Source organism: Orbicella franksi, chromosome 3 (genome assembly GCF_964199315.1).
Source record: "Orbicella franksi chromosome 3, jaOrbFran1.1, whole genome shotgun sequence".
In the NCBI taxonomy this organism is placed as follows: domain Eukaryota; kingdom Metazoa; phylum Cnidaria; class Anthozoa; order Scleractinia; family Merulinidae; genus Orbicella; species Orbicella franksi.
In genome coordinates this window covers 27,494,014-27,509,712 of record NC_138147.1, presented here as the reverse complement: position 1 = coordinate 27,509,712, position 15,699 = coordinate 27,494,014, and the positions used below count along the sequence as shown (strand labels likewise).

General features: G+C 38.5%; 1 protein-coding gene across 2 annotated transcripts in view; it reads left to right on the top strand.

The window, feature by feature from the left end:
* The first annotated feature begins 9,882 nt into the window (after positions 1 to 9,882).
* Positions 9,883 to 15,699, top strand: part of LOC145481768 (uncharacterized) — a 10,787-nt gene continuing 4,970 nt past the window's right edge. The window contains exons 1-6 of one of the 2 annotated variants that reach the window (XM_081460297.1): positions 9,883 to 10,505; positions 11,797 to 11,863; positions 13,919 to 13,996; positions 14,164 to 14,274; positions 14,917 to 14,973; positions 15,466 to 15,699. The exon at positions 15,466 to 15,699 is cut by the window's right edge and continues 19 nt beyond it. In XM_081460297.1, coding sequence (XP_081316423.1) covers positions 11,801 to 11,863; positions 13,919 to 13,996; positions 14,164 to 14,274; positions 14,917 to 14,973; positions 15,466 to 15,699 — 543 coding nt within the window. In that variant the 5' untranslated portion in view covers positions 9,883 to 10,505; positions 11,797 to 11,800. Of the gene's footprint in view, positions 10,506 to 10,873; positions 11,009 to 11,796; positions 11,864 to 13,918; positions 13,997 to 14,163; positions 14,275 to 14,916; positions 14,974 to 15,465 lie in introns of those variants that run through there. The other variant, XM_081460298.1, reaches the window with a different exon arrangement.

Genomic DNA, 15,699 nt, shown 5'->3' with positions numbered 1-15,699 from the left:
TTATGTACGTACCCTTTCAACCGCACCTGATTGTTCATGTCCTACTTATATTATCTTCCCTGATATCACACTGCTTAACTGATGAATGCTCTGGCTTAACTTTTTCTCACGATGCAACCCTTTATAAACAATGTGCAGATCGAAATTCGCCAATAAGAACAAGGAAAATACAACTCAAATGAAAACTAGCCAATCACCACTGCTAAATAAAAACAAATAATCATTCAGCGGAATTATTAAGATTTTATTACAAATAAATAACTTAAATTTTATCACGTACTCCATAAACAAGAACAAAGTTCAAAACTAACCACAGCCAATCACACACCCGATGTGCTCTACTCTTATGAAAGCCCATGTAACATGACACTTTTGTTTTTCTTCCAAAGCCCATGTAATATGACACTTTTGTTTTTCATCCAAAACCCATGTAACATGACACTTTTGTTTTTCTTCCAAAACCCATATAATATGACACTTTTGTTTTTCTTCCAAAACCCATGTAACATGACACTTTTGTTTTTCTTCCAAAACCCATGTAACATGACACTTTTGTTTTTCTTCCAAAACCCATATAATATGACACTTTTGTTTTTCTTCCAAAACCCATGTAACATGACACTTTTGTTTTTCTTCCAAAACCCATGTAACATGACACTTTTGTTTTTCTTCCAAAACCCATATAATATGACACTTTTGTTTTTCTTCCAAAACCCATGTAACATGACACTTTTGTTTTTCTTCCAAAACCCATGTAACATGACACTTTTGTTTTTCTTCCAAAACCCATATAATATGACACTTTTGTTTTTCTTCCAAAACCCATGTAATATGACACTTTTGTTTTTCTTCCAAAACCCATGTAATATGACACTTTTGTTTTTCTTCCAAAACCCATGTAATATGACACTTTTGTTTTTCTTCCAAAACCCATGTAACATGACACTTTTGTTTTTCTTCCAAAACCCATGTAACATGACACTTTTGTTTTTCTTCCAAAACCCATATAATATGACACTTTTGTTTTTCTTCCAAAACCCATGTAATATGACACTTTTGTTTTTCTTCCAAAACCCATGTAATATGACACTTTTGTTTTTCTTCCAAAACCCATGTAATATGACACTTTTGTTTTTCTTCCAAAACCCATGTAATATGACACTTTTGTTTTTCTTCCAAAACCCATGTAACATGACACTTTTGTTTTTCTTCCAAAACCCATATAATATGACACTTTTGTTTTTCTTCCAAAACCCATGTAACATGACACTTTTGTTTTTCTTCCAAAACCCATGTAACATGACACTTTTGTTTTTCTTCCAAAACCCATATAATATGACACTTTTGTTTTTCTTCCAAAACCCATGTAATATGACACTTTTGTTTTTCTTCCAAAACCCATGTAATATGACACTTTTGTTTTTCTTCCAAAACCCATATAATATGACACTTTTGTTTTTCTTCCAAAACCCATGTAATATGACACTTTTGTTTTTCTTCCAAAACCCATGTAATATGACACTTTTGTTTTTCTTCAGAAAGCACACAATATATACTATACTCTCGCCAGTTTTCCTTCCAAACCCTTTTAACGAAAACGGTATTCTTTTCTGCTCTTCCCACCACTTAGTCCTAATCATTGATTCCATTTTCTTTTCTCTTATTTTCCGTTCCATAATTTACTTTCTTCTTACGACATCATTATCATCCCAAACGTCACGAAAACCATGCCTATCTCCACACCCCTTCACGTGTTCAAATTAGATTCCACCAACCACATTTCCTGATCTCCACATTAAACTTTGTACTATCACATCCAAGTACGTGATAAAATGTACCATGTTTACACCAAACCTAATCTAATTTACATCACAGCGATCCCACTGGTTACTATTTCCCTACTCCCATTGGTCACTCGCAAAAACATCTTATTTAGCCACCTGATTGGTGAATTTCGATCCATCCATACTCAATAAAACGTTCTTTCCATAGCACAATAAAACATTTTAAAACAGTCTCTGTGCTATACTCCTCACTCAACTCGCCTTCACCTATAAACAGTCACAAACCATGAATCAACTGCACCTCAAAGGCTACGTGCACAACGTAACTAAGACGATGCAGAGCAGATCAGGATCCACAAACTACTTTAACTTTTCACTGCAAGTTAGTGACACCCGCAAACGACGAGCCATCTGTTACGATACTAACAAACAAAGCCTCATCGCAGGCTTCCAAGACTCCAGACAACCAATCAGTCTTCTCGACATCACAGAAAAACCCAGTCTTCTCGACCCCTCCGAACGACATCTGATTCTCGGAAAAAAATCTCGCATTGAACCCGTCAACAACGATGACATAACATTCCACTACGATGACACCGCACCCACAGAAGACCAGCCAGTCCTAACCACCATTGACAACGTGCGCCTGTTACACGAAAATCAGTTGGCTACAGTCAAAGGAATCCTCACACTTCGTACCGATTCCATTCGCGATGTCATTATGAAAAACGGCTTTCTCGTTCCCATGCTGGACCGCTGCACCATCACCGACAACTCTGGCACTATTCCCCTAACACTCTGGGGAGACCTCATCAAACAAGTTGCCAATGAAAACTCTTACTCCATTACGCACGTCCGTGTAAAACAATACGACTCCCAAAAGTACCTGACAACCACTCCGTCCACAACCATCACTCCAACCGACGAACATTACTCTCCGCCCACGAACGAATTTGTTGACAGTTTGTTTAACGTCAAAATGATCACCGCTGACAGAATTCGCCTCGCAGATACTTTCAAGACCTGGCTTTCCTGCTCTAAATGCCAAAATCTATTAACTGAAGCAACATCCGCTTTAAACACCGTCCTGAAATGCCCTAATTGCAATGCATTTCAACCGGCGTCTTCCTGCAATACCAACGCCTCAGTACGCATCGCCGTACGAGACAACAAGCATGAGCTCCTGTGGCTCAAGGTCTTCACCCCACTCCTTCTAGAAATGCTCAGCTACTCATCCACTGATGTCAACCTCCAGTCCCCCCAAGAAAAAATTTATGAACAACTATTCCAGCTACGAAACATCACCCTCCACTGCAGCAACACCTCAGACATCGTAAAGAGCATTCACTTTGACACCAGCGAAGAAAATTAATCGAAATTCCCTCTTCAATGGCATACAAGAATCGAGAACCGACACACTTTGCGATAAGTTACAAGTTACGTCAACCTTTTATATTTTACTGAGCGCTGCAGGAACAGTATTTAACATTTATGAACACTGTCAAGACGCCACAACAAATTTCTGAGTTCTAAATTTTAATTTTTATATAGTCTCCAATAGCACAACAAAACATTTCAAAGTAGACTTTGTGGTATACTCCTCACTCAACTTGCCTTCACCTATAAGCAATCACAAACCACGAATCAACTGCGCCTCAAAGGCTACGTGCATAACGTAACTCAGACGATGCAGAGCAGATCAGGATCCACGAACTACTTCAACTTTTCATAGCAAGTTACTGACACCCGCAAACGAAGAGCCGTCTGTTACGATACTAACGAGCAAAGCCTCATCGCAGACTTCCAAGATTTCAGACAACCAATCAGTCTTCTCAACATCACAGAAAGCCCAAGTCTTCTCGACTCCGAATATAAGTGCAATGCATTTCAGCCAGCGTCTTCCTGCAATACTAACGCCCCGTTACACATCGCCATACGAAACAACAAGCACCAACCTCTCCGCCTGAAAAACTTCACCCCACTTCTTCTAGAAATGCTCAACCACTCATCCACTGATGTCAACCTCCAGTCCTCCCAGAAGAAAATTTATGAACAACTGTTCCAATTACGAAACATTACACTCCACTGCAGCAACACTTCAGACATCGTAAAGAAAATTCACTTTGACATCAGCGAAAACAGTTAGTTGAAATTCCCTCTTAAATGGCATATAAGAATAATGAGCTGTCACTCTTCGCCGTAAGTTATTAGTTGCGTTTGCCTTTATTTTTACGTTAGATTGAACGCAACCGGAACACTATTTAGCAGTTATGAACACTTCCATGACACGGAAAAAATCTCGGAATTTCCGTTTTAAGATATTAAAAATAAATTGTAACATTAAATCACCCATTTGGTTCTCATTAAAACCACGAAAAACATCAATCTTTTGTGTTTAATTGCCTCGACATTCTTACAAATCCTAGGCCGAATGTCTATAGAAGCTCGATAACTATGTCTGACGCCAAACTCTGTCGTTTTTCACCCTTTTTCTTCAACATAACCCGCAAGATACAACCAGAAATACGTTTTTCTTGACTTTTAAATAAACATAGGCACGCAAGGCGTGCAAGAGTTATTTTTTTTGTGTGTGAAGTGTCGGAGATAGAAACATTCTTGGTACAGTAATGATTTAATCGTAAACACTCTTTTTCCTTGGCCATCGTAGCTTTAGAAGAAACAAAACACAAACCGCGGTGATAAACATGGAACCAAAACGCATGTTAAACAAAGTTAATTTCCTTGACGTTTCGTATGTACAACATACATCTTCAGAAGTGACCGTTAACTAGATTACAATCGAAATTTAAACGCGAAGAAAAAGAAAAAGACTGGTATCTAATAATATGTAACAAGACTAATAGTCAATAGCAAACAGATGAGTCTGCGGGAGAGAAAAAAAAATTACCATAATAATAATAACAATACAAAATGTTAGTGAAGAAAAAGTTTTTCACTGCCAACCTTTTCATTCAAGGCTGGCTTTAAATCACGAATTAACAATGTTTCCTTAATTTTACAATGTATATCTGACCTACCAGTCGCTAAGATAATAATAATAATAATAATAATAATAATAATAATAATAATAATCAATATTTAAACAGGGTGACCCCTTCAGTCGCAGGACTGGTATCAACGGGGGCCCTGTATAACGTAAAATAAAAAGAGCATGTATAAATAATATATATCTATAAAAAAAACTAACTACTTTAAAAGATACGCTGAAATGTTTAAAAAATTTAAAAGCTTAAAAAGGTAATAGCGTTCTCATAAAAATTGGATATAGAATTGAAAATGTTCTAAAAAATAACCTAAGAAAAAAAATCGGAGATAGCCTTGAAACGTTCCTTAGGTGGTAAAATCTTTATGTTCGTTGGAAGGCTATTAAATGTGCATGCACCATGATAATAAAAAGACTTTTTAGCGACATCTAAATGAAATTTAGGAAGTATAATGTCAGTGATTGACGATCTAGTGCATCTGTTAAAAACATGTTGGTTGTCGCTCTGGCAGCGTAACAGGAAATAGTCTTTAAAGTATAGAGGAACTTCTCCGACCAAGCACTTGTTAACTAACAGTGCACAGTGCTTTTCCATGGTTTTTGTAAGAGAGGGCCAGCGTAGGTTCTCGAGTATTGTTTCCGTGGCTATGTCAGGTTTAAAACCGTATACGATTTTCGCAGCTCGTCGTTGCAGGCGTTCAAGAGTCTTTCTGTTAGTGCTTCCCAGAGGGCAAAAGCACGTATCACAATAGCTTAATATCGGTAGCACCGTGGACAAATAGATCTTATTTGCTGCTTCCGTGGTTAAACAACCTCGTAATCGTGACAGGAGGCCAAGTCTGCTAGCAACTTTTGACCTTAAATAGCTTATGTGATCGTTGAAAGATAAACACTCGTCTAGCAAGACTCCTAGGTACTTGAACGACTTTACTTGGTTGACTTCCTTTCCTTCCATGCAAAGCGGACTATGAGATTCAGATCTGACTAGCCTTTGCCGAGTTCCAAAGATCCAAGATCCAAGAGTTCCAAAGTTCCAAGATATCAAAATTGTCCCATTTAATATTATGACCCGTGGAATTAACGTGATCCGCAATGGCTGAGGTGTGACCGCTTTTAGCAAGGGCCTTAAAATGTTCAGTTTTTGAGTTATTTTTTTGTAAAAAAAATACCTCTTAGTCGGCGCATCGGGTATGTTATGGACGGATCAATGGGTGAGTAAGTGAGTGAGTGAGTGAGAGATGTATGCATGTCACACCAATCAGATTGGATCTACTATAAACAGCCAATCAAATTTCTTGTTGTAAAGGTAAATGGTATGTGGGAAGATTTGATCCCGACACAGTTTAGAACGGCCATATTTATTCTTCTATAAAAGAGGAGGAAGTATTCATATATTGAGCTTACTTCGACATTTTCTGTGGGTTAAGCTGAGGATTTTAGTTAAATGAACGAGATGAGCCTTGAGGTCTGAAACAGTTCGTGAGTTAGTAGTATGCAAATGCAACGAGATATTATCATTTTTAGTTACAAAGGTAACTTGATACTTTTGTTTTTTACAAGGAGTAAATTCAATTAGAGGTCACGAATCGTCGCGTCTGATTCTTAGGACATGTTTTAGAGGGGATAAGACTTTAGATTTGAAACAGTTCTAACGTTTACAATAGTAAGTGCGAATAACGATTGTTTTGTTCTTGTTGCATGCAAATATAACGAGATATTTTTGCTTTTTAGTTACAAAGTGTAATTTGACACTCTTGTTTTTCACAAGGGAGTAAATTCAATTAGAGCGGACGAATCGTCACCACTCTTTCCCACGAGATGTTTGCTATCTTTAGTAACAAATGGTAACTTGACACTTTTGTTTTTGAGTTATTTTTTTATTAAAAAAAAGACCTCTTAGTCGGCGCGTCGGGTATGTTATGGACGGGTCAATGGATGAGTGACTGAGTGACTGAGTGAGTGAGTGAGAGATGTATGTATGTCACACCAATCAGATAGGATCTACTATGAACAGCCAATCAAATTTCTTGTTGTAAAGGTAAATGGTATGTGAGAAACACAACCTGTGTATAAACACAAGGACTATGCTAATTGAAAAATAAAGAGTGACGTGTATGTTGCCGGTTTGTGATTTTCAGTCCGGTTTGGAGGGAAGTGTGACAGTTACATACCTACATTGGGTTGTTTTAGAGTGTATAATTTTCAGTGTAATGGTGGCTAGTTATGAACGAGATCAGTCTTGAGTTTTGAAGCAGTTCATGAGTTAGTAGTAGGCAAATGGCACGAGATATTTTTATTTTTAATTACAAAGGGTAACTTGATACTTTTGTTTTTCACAAGGAGTCAATTCAATTAGAGGTCACGAATCGTCGGTTCTAGTTCTTAGAACATGTTTTAGAGGAGACGAGACTATTTAGATTTGAAGTAGTTGTAACGTTTACAATAGTAAGTGCAGGTAACGATTGTTTTGTTCTTATTGCATGCAAATATAACGAGATATTTTTATTTTTTAGTTACAATTGGTAATTTGACACTCTTGTTTTTCACAAGGTAGTTAATTCAATTAGAGATGACGAATCGTCACCACTTGTTCCCACGAGATGTTTACTATTTTTAGTTACAAATGGTAACTCGACGCTTCTGTTTTTCATATGGGAGTAAATTCAATTAAAGCTTACAAGTTATCAGCTATTGTTCCCAAGATATTAAACAAAACAGAAGCTTTCATTTCTCGAGTGTTTTACGTCTCTGCAGTAGCAGTTTAATAGTTTTATTTGATGATATTCATTTTAGTCCGATATTTTTAAAGGTAAAAAGTATGAAAACTGTTCAAACGTTCTTTGAAGACTGCGTGGCGTCAAGTTAAATTGCATTTAATTAAATCAGACTTTCAACGTGTCTGAGGGTTTTTTTTCTTTCTTTCTATTTTTGGTGAAGTAGTGTTGTTGCGTTGTGTTGTGTGAAAAGGATAAACTTACGACTTGTCTAAAATGCGAAAAGTTCTCTTGACTATTTTTGAGCAAAAATTTCCCTTAAGGGTTAGAAGGGCTATGTGATCGGTGAGAGAGGGAGTTATGCATGTCCGCGTGTCGCACCAATCACAGTGCGGGTTGTATCAAAGAACGAATCAAATTTCCTGTTAGAAAATAAGATGGCATCTACATCAATCTAGAGACGTGTCAGATTACTGTAGTTTGTTCAGTCAAACATTTTATGGCTTACTATTTAGCTATCTTACTATGACCGATGTAACATCCCAAACCATAAAAACTTGTCAAATTAACCAAATCATCACTGTACCATGAATGCTTCTATCTCCGACACTTCACACAAAAAAATACCTCTTGCACGCCTTGCGTGCCTATGTTTTTTTTTAAGTAAAAATGTTATTCTTTTTAATAAAAGTATAACAAAGCTACGTAAAAACATGCAAACTTACAGTAATAAAACTATGATGAAAATATACTGCATTTCACCTTATTTCAATTTTGTGTTTCGTCAAAGACGGGATCGAGAAGAAGCATTCTTCGGAGCCGTATCTTTCCGCAAAAAGCTGAACCACAGCATCGTACAGTTAACGGGCTTTTCGTAGTAAATGTTCATCAGAGCCAAGCCTGACATTCTTTCCGTTGTCATGGTGGTACGTAAATGTCCTTTGACAAGCTTCAAAGTACTGTTTGCTCGCTCGTTACGGTCGGCTGAAGTGACTGGCATGGTGCAAGCAATTCGTAGCAAACAGTTAACGTTAGGGGAAATGTCGGGATTATAGACCTGGTGGAAAGAGAGAGACAAAGATCATTGTCATCAGTCCAATAAACAATATAATTTTGCTCATTTAAATAAGATGGACTTCAGAAGTGAAGTGTTTTACCTCTAATGCAGGTTGAAGAGAGTCTAGCTTGGTTGCTTCTGATTTCCATTTTCTTAACCGCCTGTCATGTTCAGTGTCAAGGGTATGGGGACTTGGAAGATCTGACTTGCGCATCTCCGACATCTCTTCAATGTTTGCATTTTCTCGTGTGACGATTATGCCTGGTACAAGGCCAAGTAACTGAACAGCAGTCTTCTGAGTAGGACCAAATCTAAAAATTTAGGCAGTCGCAGTCTGAGTCAGCACACACACACAGCTCTGGTTTGCACCGTCTGCGGTGCCATATAATGAACGCAAGGATGCTATTTTATAATATGGCCAGCTCCGTGAGTGGGCAAGATGAATTAAATCCTGCACTGTGATTGGCTACTCGAACGGGCAAGATGGAGCTATCTTGCCCGCTCGGGACTACTCGCCGTGTCCCGCAAGAAAAATTTCGCCAAAAGCCATATAATAAATCCTTTATTGACTAAGCTTGTTCGGTCAAGATGGCTTGATATTAGCCTCGTTCTTTTTCTTGCGAGTTTGTGGACCTCGACTCCGAGGGGTCTCGGTCCAGAAACACGCAAAAAAAGAACTTGGCCAATATCCAGCCATCTTGACCTCACACTTGGTCAATAACCCATAGTTATTAAGGCGGGGGTAAACATGAATTTAAGTGAAATTTTAGGAAGTTTAAAGAGGGATTAAAAGGGAAAACAAGGGGTTTGGCACACCACCAGACAGTTGATTGCCCCCAAAAGGGCTCTCCGGGTGGGTGGGCAACTGTTTGGTGTACGTCTACCAATTTCTAACTTCAAATTCTAATTTTAAAACAACATCAAATCTTCAAAATTTCATATTTCCATAAATTTTACTAATCCTTTAAGAAAAACTATTTATCCCCAAATATACCCAAAAATCACCAAAATTTACAAAACAGCCCAAAACGTAGCTACGTGAAATGAGCAGAGAGATTTTTCACTGCTTGAAACGTGAACGAGATATTTGTATTCAAACCATAATACCCAGCAAAAGTACGGCCTTTATGTTAACTCCCGCCTTAATTGATTAAGCTAAGATTTAAGTATTAAGAAGCTAAACTATCAAGAGGAGCTTTATCATAAATATGTGCAACTTTAAACAGACAAGGCAAATAAAAGCTAATGCAATACATTATATATTTAAAATGTTTACCTTGATGACATCTCTTCCGTGATATGGTCAAGGAAAGGAACGAACAAGGTCCGACGGTAATATTCTTCTGGGGAGTCATGAGGGGTGTTCTCTCTGTGTCGCTGTCTCGAGGCGATTCTTGGGACGCTCGGCTCGGTACCAAGGCCTGAGGCAAGGGATACTGCATTTGTATGCCATGCCTTAAATAGAGTGTCGGCATTGTTTCTCATTTGCCTTCTCTCTTTTTCCGTCTCCGCTATCATGTTGTACGCTTTGACGATGTCATTAGACTTCTTTTATTGAGAAGCAGAGGTTTAACCTGGTTATGAACTTTTTGTATTTAAGATTGGCTGTATTTATTTAGTATTTTTACAAGTTTTTGACGTTAGCTGTTTTGATTTAGGGGGTTTGATTTAGTGATTGTGTGGTTTTACAGTGAGAGCGTGGTATCAAGGGATACCTTGATCGTGGTTGGATTGCATGATTTCCTTTGTATCATGTCACTCTTACGGTACATCACGCAAGCTTGTGTCACGCAACATGGCCATGTGTTTAGCCTGCCGAGACGCGGTTGTTGCTGGGATACAAAATGGCGAAGAAATTATCAGCGGCCGAGAAAGTTTGCCTTTAGATTTTAAGCTGTGAAAACAAAACTCACCTGAATAGGGCAAGGCAAATACCTTCATGACAGGTGGGTTTTTGTATTTACTCAGTTAAAAACTACCAGCTCTCGAATCAACTTGGCAAAATGGTTCGAGCAAACGAAGGGTCATTAGAGGTCTCAGAGGAATCGATATCAAGTTAAGCTTAAGGTTCGATCTGTTGTTGATCTCACTGATCACTCTCAATTTTTCACGTTTCATGGCAATAAGAACATGTAAATTTACGGCAATCCTTGTCACTTTTGATAATTTTGAGTTATTGTGGAATATGTTGCGACGTTTTTTTGTATAAATGCGAAGGCGACCGTGTTTATTTTTGTAAAAATGTGTGCACGTAGATCAGATGTAAAATTATAAAGCTAAATATAGTTTTTACAGATATCGTAACTGAATAATCTTTTTTATCCTTCGGTAAGTTTGCCAGATAATATAAATTAAAGAGAGATGTAAGCCTTGCATACGGCAAACGTTAATGTGGACACATGCATAAAAGATATATGGACGCGCCAGCTGAAATCATAAAGACTCACAGGTCAAGACTTCGCTTATATAATAGTCAAACTAATTTAGAACGTGCTTGTTCTATACTCTGAGTGGCGCTGTATTATTTTGGGGACAACATGTACATCAGCTTAAGGTTATAAACAGCAACAGTCGCTTTTGACACTTTTCGCCTGTTGCAGTTAGGAGTGAATTAGGTCAAGTTCAATTAGTACAACTGTAATTTGCGGTGAGACGAAATTCACTTAGGCCCAGTTCAGACGCCGAACTTTTCATGAGCCGAACCAAATACATTGAGTTAAGTACATGAAAAGTTCGGCGTTTGAATCAATTAAGAACGGCTATTTGAATTTGGAACGGCCCAGCCGTTCTTCCCGCCTAGCTCAGCCGGGAATTTCGGCTTTGGAACGGCTTTGATTCAGACGTCAAACTTTTCATGAGCCGAACCTAATGCATAAATTATTATAACGTATTTTACTAGCAGTTTTTACTTTGCCTGGAAATCGCCGACATTTCGATGTGAGTTTGGAGTTCGGCGAATTGAGTTCGACGTCTGAATCGCCAGGTGTACTTTTGATAATTTGGGTCGGTCCAAATTCGAATTAAGTTCGGCTCATGAAAAGTTCGGCGTCTGAACTGGGCCTTAGGCGCAAGGCAATTTTTGCTGCACTAGAAGGTCAACTGAATGATTCATTTTTTTAAACGATATATTGTTTAAATATAATAATTTCCTTTCATCTTTCGCTGAAAGTGTTTAACTCAATTTTCTAAATGTGTGAACTGATCTTACGAGGTGTATTTTAAATTCTCTCACGACAGGTAGATGGCGAACGACGGTTCCAAGTATTGTGAAGATTATCTATTAAGGAAGGAAGGTCGTAGTAAGGTGAGCAATATCGGAAAACATTTCTTTATCTTCTGTGTTATTTTCAGAGAAAATCGTTTCCATGACTAGTTATCATAATCATTGCGGTTTCGAAGAATCGCGTAATGAAAACGACAGTGACAACTGATTAGCGATGCACAGAATTAAAATTAAGTTCATCAAGCATAAGTAATTTTCGTTTTGTTTTAAGGCAGTGTACCATTACCTAACCGCTGAAAATTTGCGTGTATTGAATTTAATTCGCTGGGAAAACCTCCAACGGACGCAGAAGGAAAACTGCGTCCTTTCGAGACAGCAGTGTTAAGCGACACTCTGTCATCAATTGCAACTACATCTGATGTTCGTGACAGCAGAAGTTTATCACCAAGTCAATTAGTAATGTGCTATAGTTGACAGGCTTGAGCTACAGGCAAACTCATTCAAATTTTGTTGCAATTACATGTAAGAGTCAGAAGCCAAATGAAGTTTTAATGTGCTAAATGAAGTTCACTATCAAAACAACTCATATTTTAGAGTATTTCCTTGTCTGTGTTTAATTTTAAGCAGACAAGATAACGTTTCTTATCGAAAGAAGCGGAAATACCGAGCTTCGAGTTCAGCTGTTCTGTTCTGTGAATGCGGCAGGTTTTTTTTGCAGGGTGCAGGGTGCAGGTTGCAGGTTGAAATTTAATTATAACTGGAAAACCGCTGGCACTTAAAAGAAACGTACAGGTGGTAGACTTACCGTGACTGTTACATGATTCTGTTTACAATCGCTCAGAAAGGTGGCTTCCACCCAAGTGCCAAACCCGCCGAAGCGATGGGAGGAGAGTATATTCCTATGATTTTAAGCCTGCAATGAATTATTGTTTTTGAAGAAACATCTGAAATGTCATCTGAAACATCTGCTGAATTTGGTTTCTTCCCTGTGAGTACCAAAATGAAAGCACACAGTCTGGGCATGTGCTAGTATATTCCGACGGTTAAAATCTTATATTATTTCATTTCTTTATTTATTTGCTTCATTTGTGATGGCAATCTTCTGTTGTTAAGCTTACAGTTCTTGTTGACCGAGCCAATTCTGGAATCGATGTAAACATCTGTGGAGGGGCCATTCAGATGGCTTTGAAGAGATTTCACTGGTCTCAGCGTGTCGATCGATAAGTACTTATGGCGGATCAATTGTATTTTCACTATGTGAAAGGGGTGAACTACATTATGTAAGAACCCCTGACGAGTATCAAGGTTATTAATTATTTTTAGTGCCAGCGGTTTTCCAGTTATAATTAAATTTCAACCTGTAACCTGCAACCTGCACCCTGCAAAAAAGACCTGCCGCTGTGAATGTGTGAGTTAATTAAGTTTATATGTTGTGAAGCCTTTATATTTATGTAAAGTAATAATAATAATAATAATAATAATAATAATAATAATAATGATAATAATAATGGCATTTCGGGCAGTTTATCCACAGGGTGGCTCTTCGCCTGCCCGATGCTAACTAAATTTACAATTGTAAAAAGGTTAAAAGATAAAAGATAAAAGTAGGCGTGTAAAGGTCTGTCAATGATATACGTCTTTGCCAGGGGAGGTTTAGCAGTGAAATTAAAGTGAGTGCAAATTGGTATGGATAATCAATTGGTGACGAGTGAAATGAGGGAATAATTTCACGCGCGTTTTGTCAAATTTTAATAATTTCCCGAGCCTTTAGCCAATTTAGTTTTGACAAAGCGCAAGTGAAATTGTTTCTTAATTTCAGTAGTATACCAAACAATCGTGGGTTTTTGACTATTTTGCCCCACACGTTGCCATGGCGATTTTGTGATTTCACTTTTGTGATTTCACGCTGTAATTTCGCGCCAAAATTAAAGGAGCTTGGTCACGGTTTCGCATCTTGAAAAGTTTAGCCTAAATTTTTGAAGTTCACCATTTGTACAAAATCCGTGTCAATCTTCTCCACATTCTTCTTCCTTTATAATTTATTACTGTCTCTATGCGGTTTTTCTATCTTACCAAACTACTATTCTTAGGTGTCCTTCAATGAAATGTATATTTATCTGCTCTTTTTCCCTTCAGTGGATGCAGTATTGGGTCGTAATCCGAGGGGTATGGATGCTATTTTACAGGGATCGAGCAACAACTAACCGTGATAACGTAAGGTTATTTCTATCTTTCTTATTTTTATCTTTGAATGAAGACTTGCCGAGTAAGCCGAGTTCGGAGGGAGAAACCCTGGGGGACTCCCTTACGAGAGCGTCTATCTATCCAACCTCCCTATAGACGTTCTACTGTAATTCATTTTTTTAAAATCTATTTTATAGTTTAGAGGATCCATCGAGTTAACATCGAGCACGAAGTGTAACATAGCCAAGAGAGGAAACTACAGCTTTCCGTTTTATGTCAGCACTGACCGAGGCACTCATCTGTTTAAGGTAACGCCGAGTTTATAGAGACATGGGCGAAAGTCTCCCGATCATATTTAAGCAATCAGAACACACGCACTCAGGGACTACACACCGAAAGATGTAACGTCTGGTAACTTCCATTTGGAAACTTTCGTAGAGTACGAGCGACCCCTCTTTTTTTCTAAGACCGTCGAACGTGATGAGAGAAATGGCTGTAGAGGAAAAGTAACCGCGCGAGTTCTCGCGTTCGGACGTCTTTTTTCCCTCTCGCGCGTTCTTTCGCGTCACCATCGATAGCCTTATACAAGGGAAGTCACGCAATCTTTCCTCCCCCACGTTCTTTAGGGAGTTGTGTGTGACGGGTCATAAGAACGCCTGTATCGTAGGCTACATCATCGACGACTGAGACAAAAGGGCGGCAGGTTGTAGTCTGAAATGTTTTTGAAAGCAATTTTTTAAATGATGAGTAAGAAAGCTGACGTGTTTTCAACCAAAATGTCCTCTCGATCAAAAATGGCGGAACGCGAAGTTTGAAAAGATGCTTTACCCAACAGTTTGTTTTTATTGCGTCAATTTGTGTTCTGTGCCTTAAGGAACAATTTAAGTATTGACTTAGGAAATTCGATTGTATTTCTATCAGGGTGTAATGTTTCTCCCCTTCCCTTCTAGTGCGAGACAAATTTGAAGCGGCATCAATGGATGTACCTTATCGAGTTGGCAGTGAAGGTTGGTTCCTCGTAACATGATTGACTAGTGTTTTTCCCTCAAGTATCTGCAAGATTATTTACCTTAGCGCGAGATACTGTAATGTCTGTACGAAAACCAAAGTGAAATAGTGTGAGTCAAATTTGTGTCGAGCTACTCAGGTTTCAATTGCCTTTCAAATACTAATTCAGATAAGCTGCAAAGCACGGAGTAGTCTTTGTTTCACACATCTGTCTGTGAATTTTGTCGCTCCGTTGGTCTGCGTGACAGTTATAAACTCAGTTACGTAGGTATTCTTTTGGAAGTGTGTGATGAGTCAAAAAACAGGTCTGCCTACACGTGGAAGGCTGGCGTGACAGGTGCAGAAAGAAGATTGAAGATTGCGAAAATTCTTTCACAGCAGCGCTCTCTGTTTTCGCATCACGATAATTAACACTTCAACTCCACTCCGTTACTCCATGCAAGCACTTTGTAAGTTTGTTGACTGTCACTTTATTAACTTGTTTTTACCAGGGCGATGCGCCGGCTGCTCCTCCACTGGCCATTTCTTCTTCATATTCGCGCGCAACTCCAGAGCAAAAGCCACGCGACTCCCAGCTAAATCACATAGAAGCAGATCAACTGGATTCCGAATCGGATGAAGACGATCTCTCTATTCCACCTGGAGTGATTCTTGTCACAACTCCCATAGAAGACTTGTCACGCAAAGCCGATAACCCAGACGAACGCACTAGCGTAACAGACCGA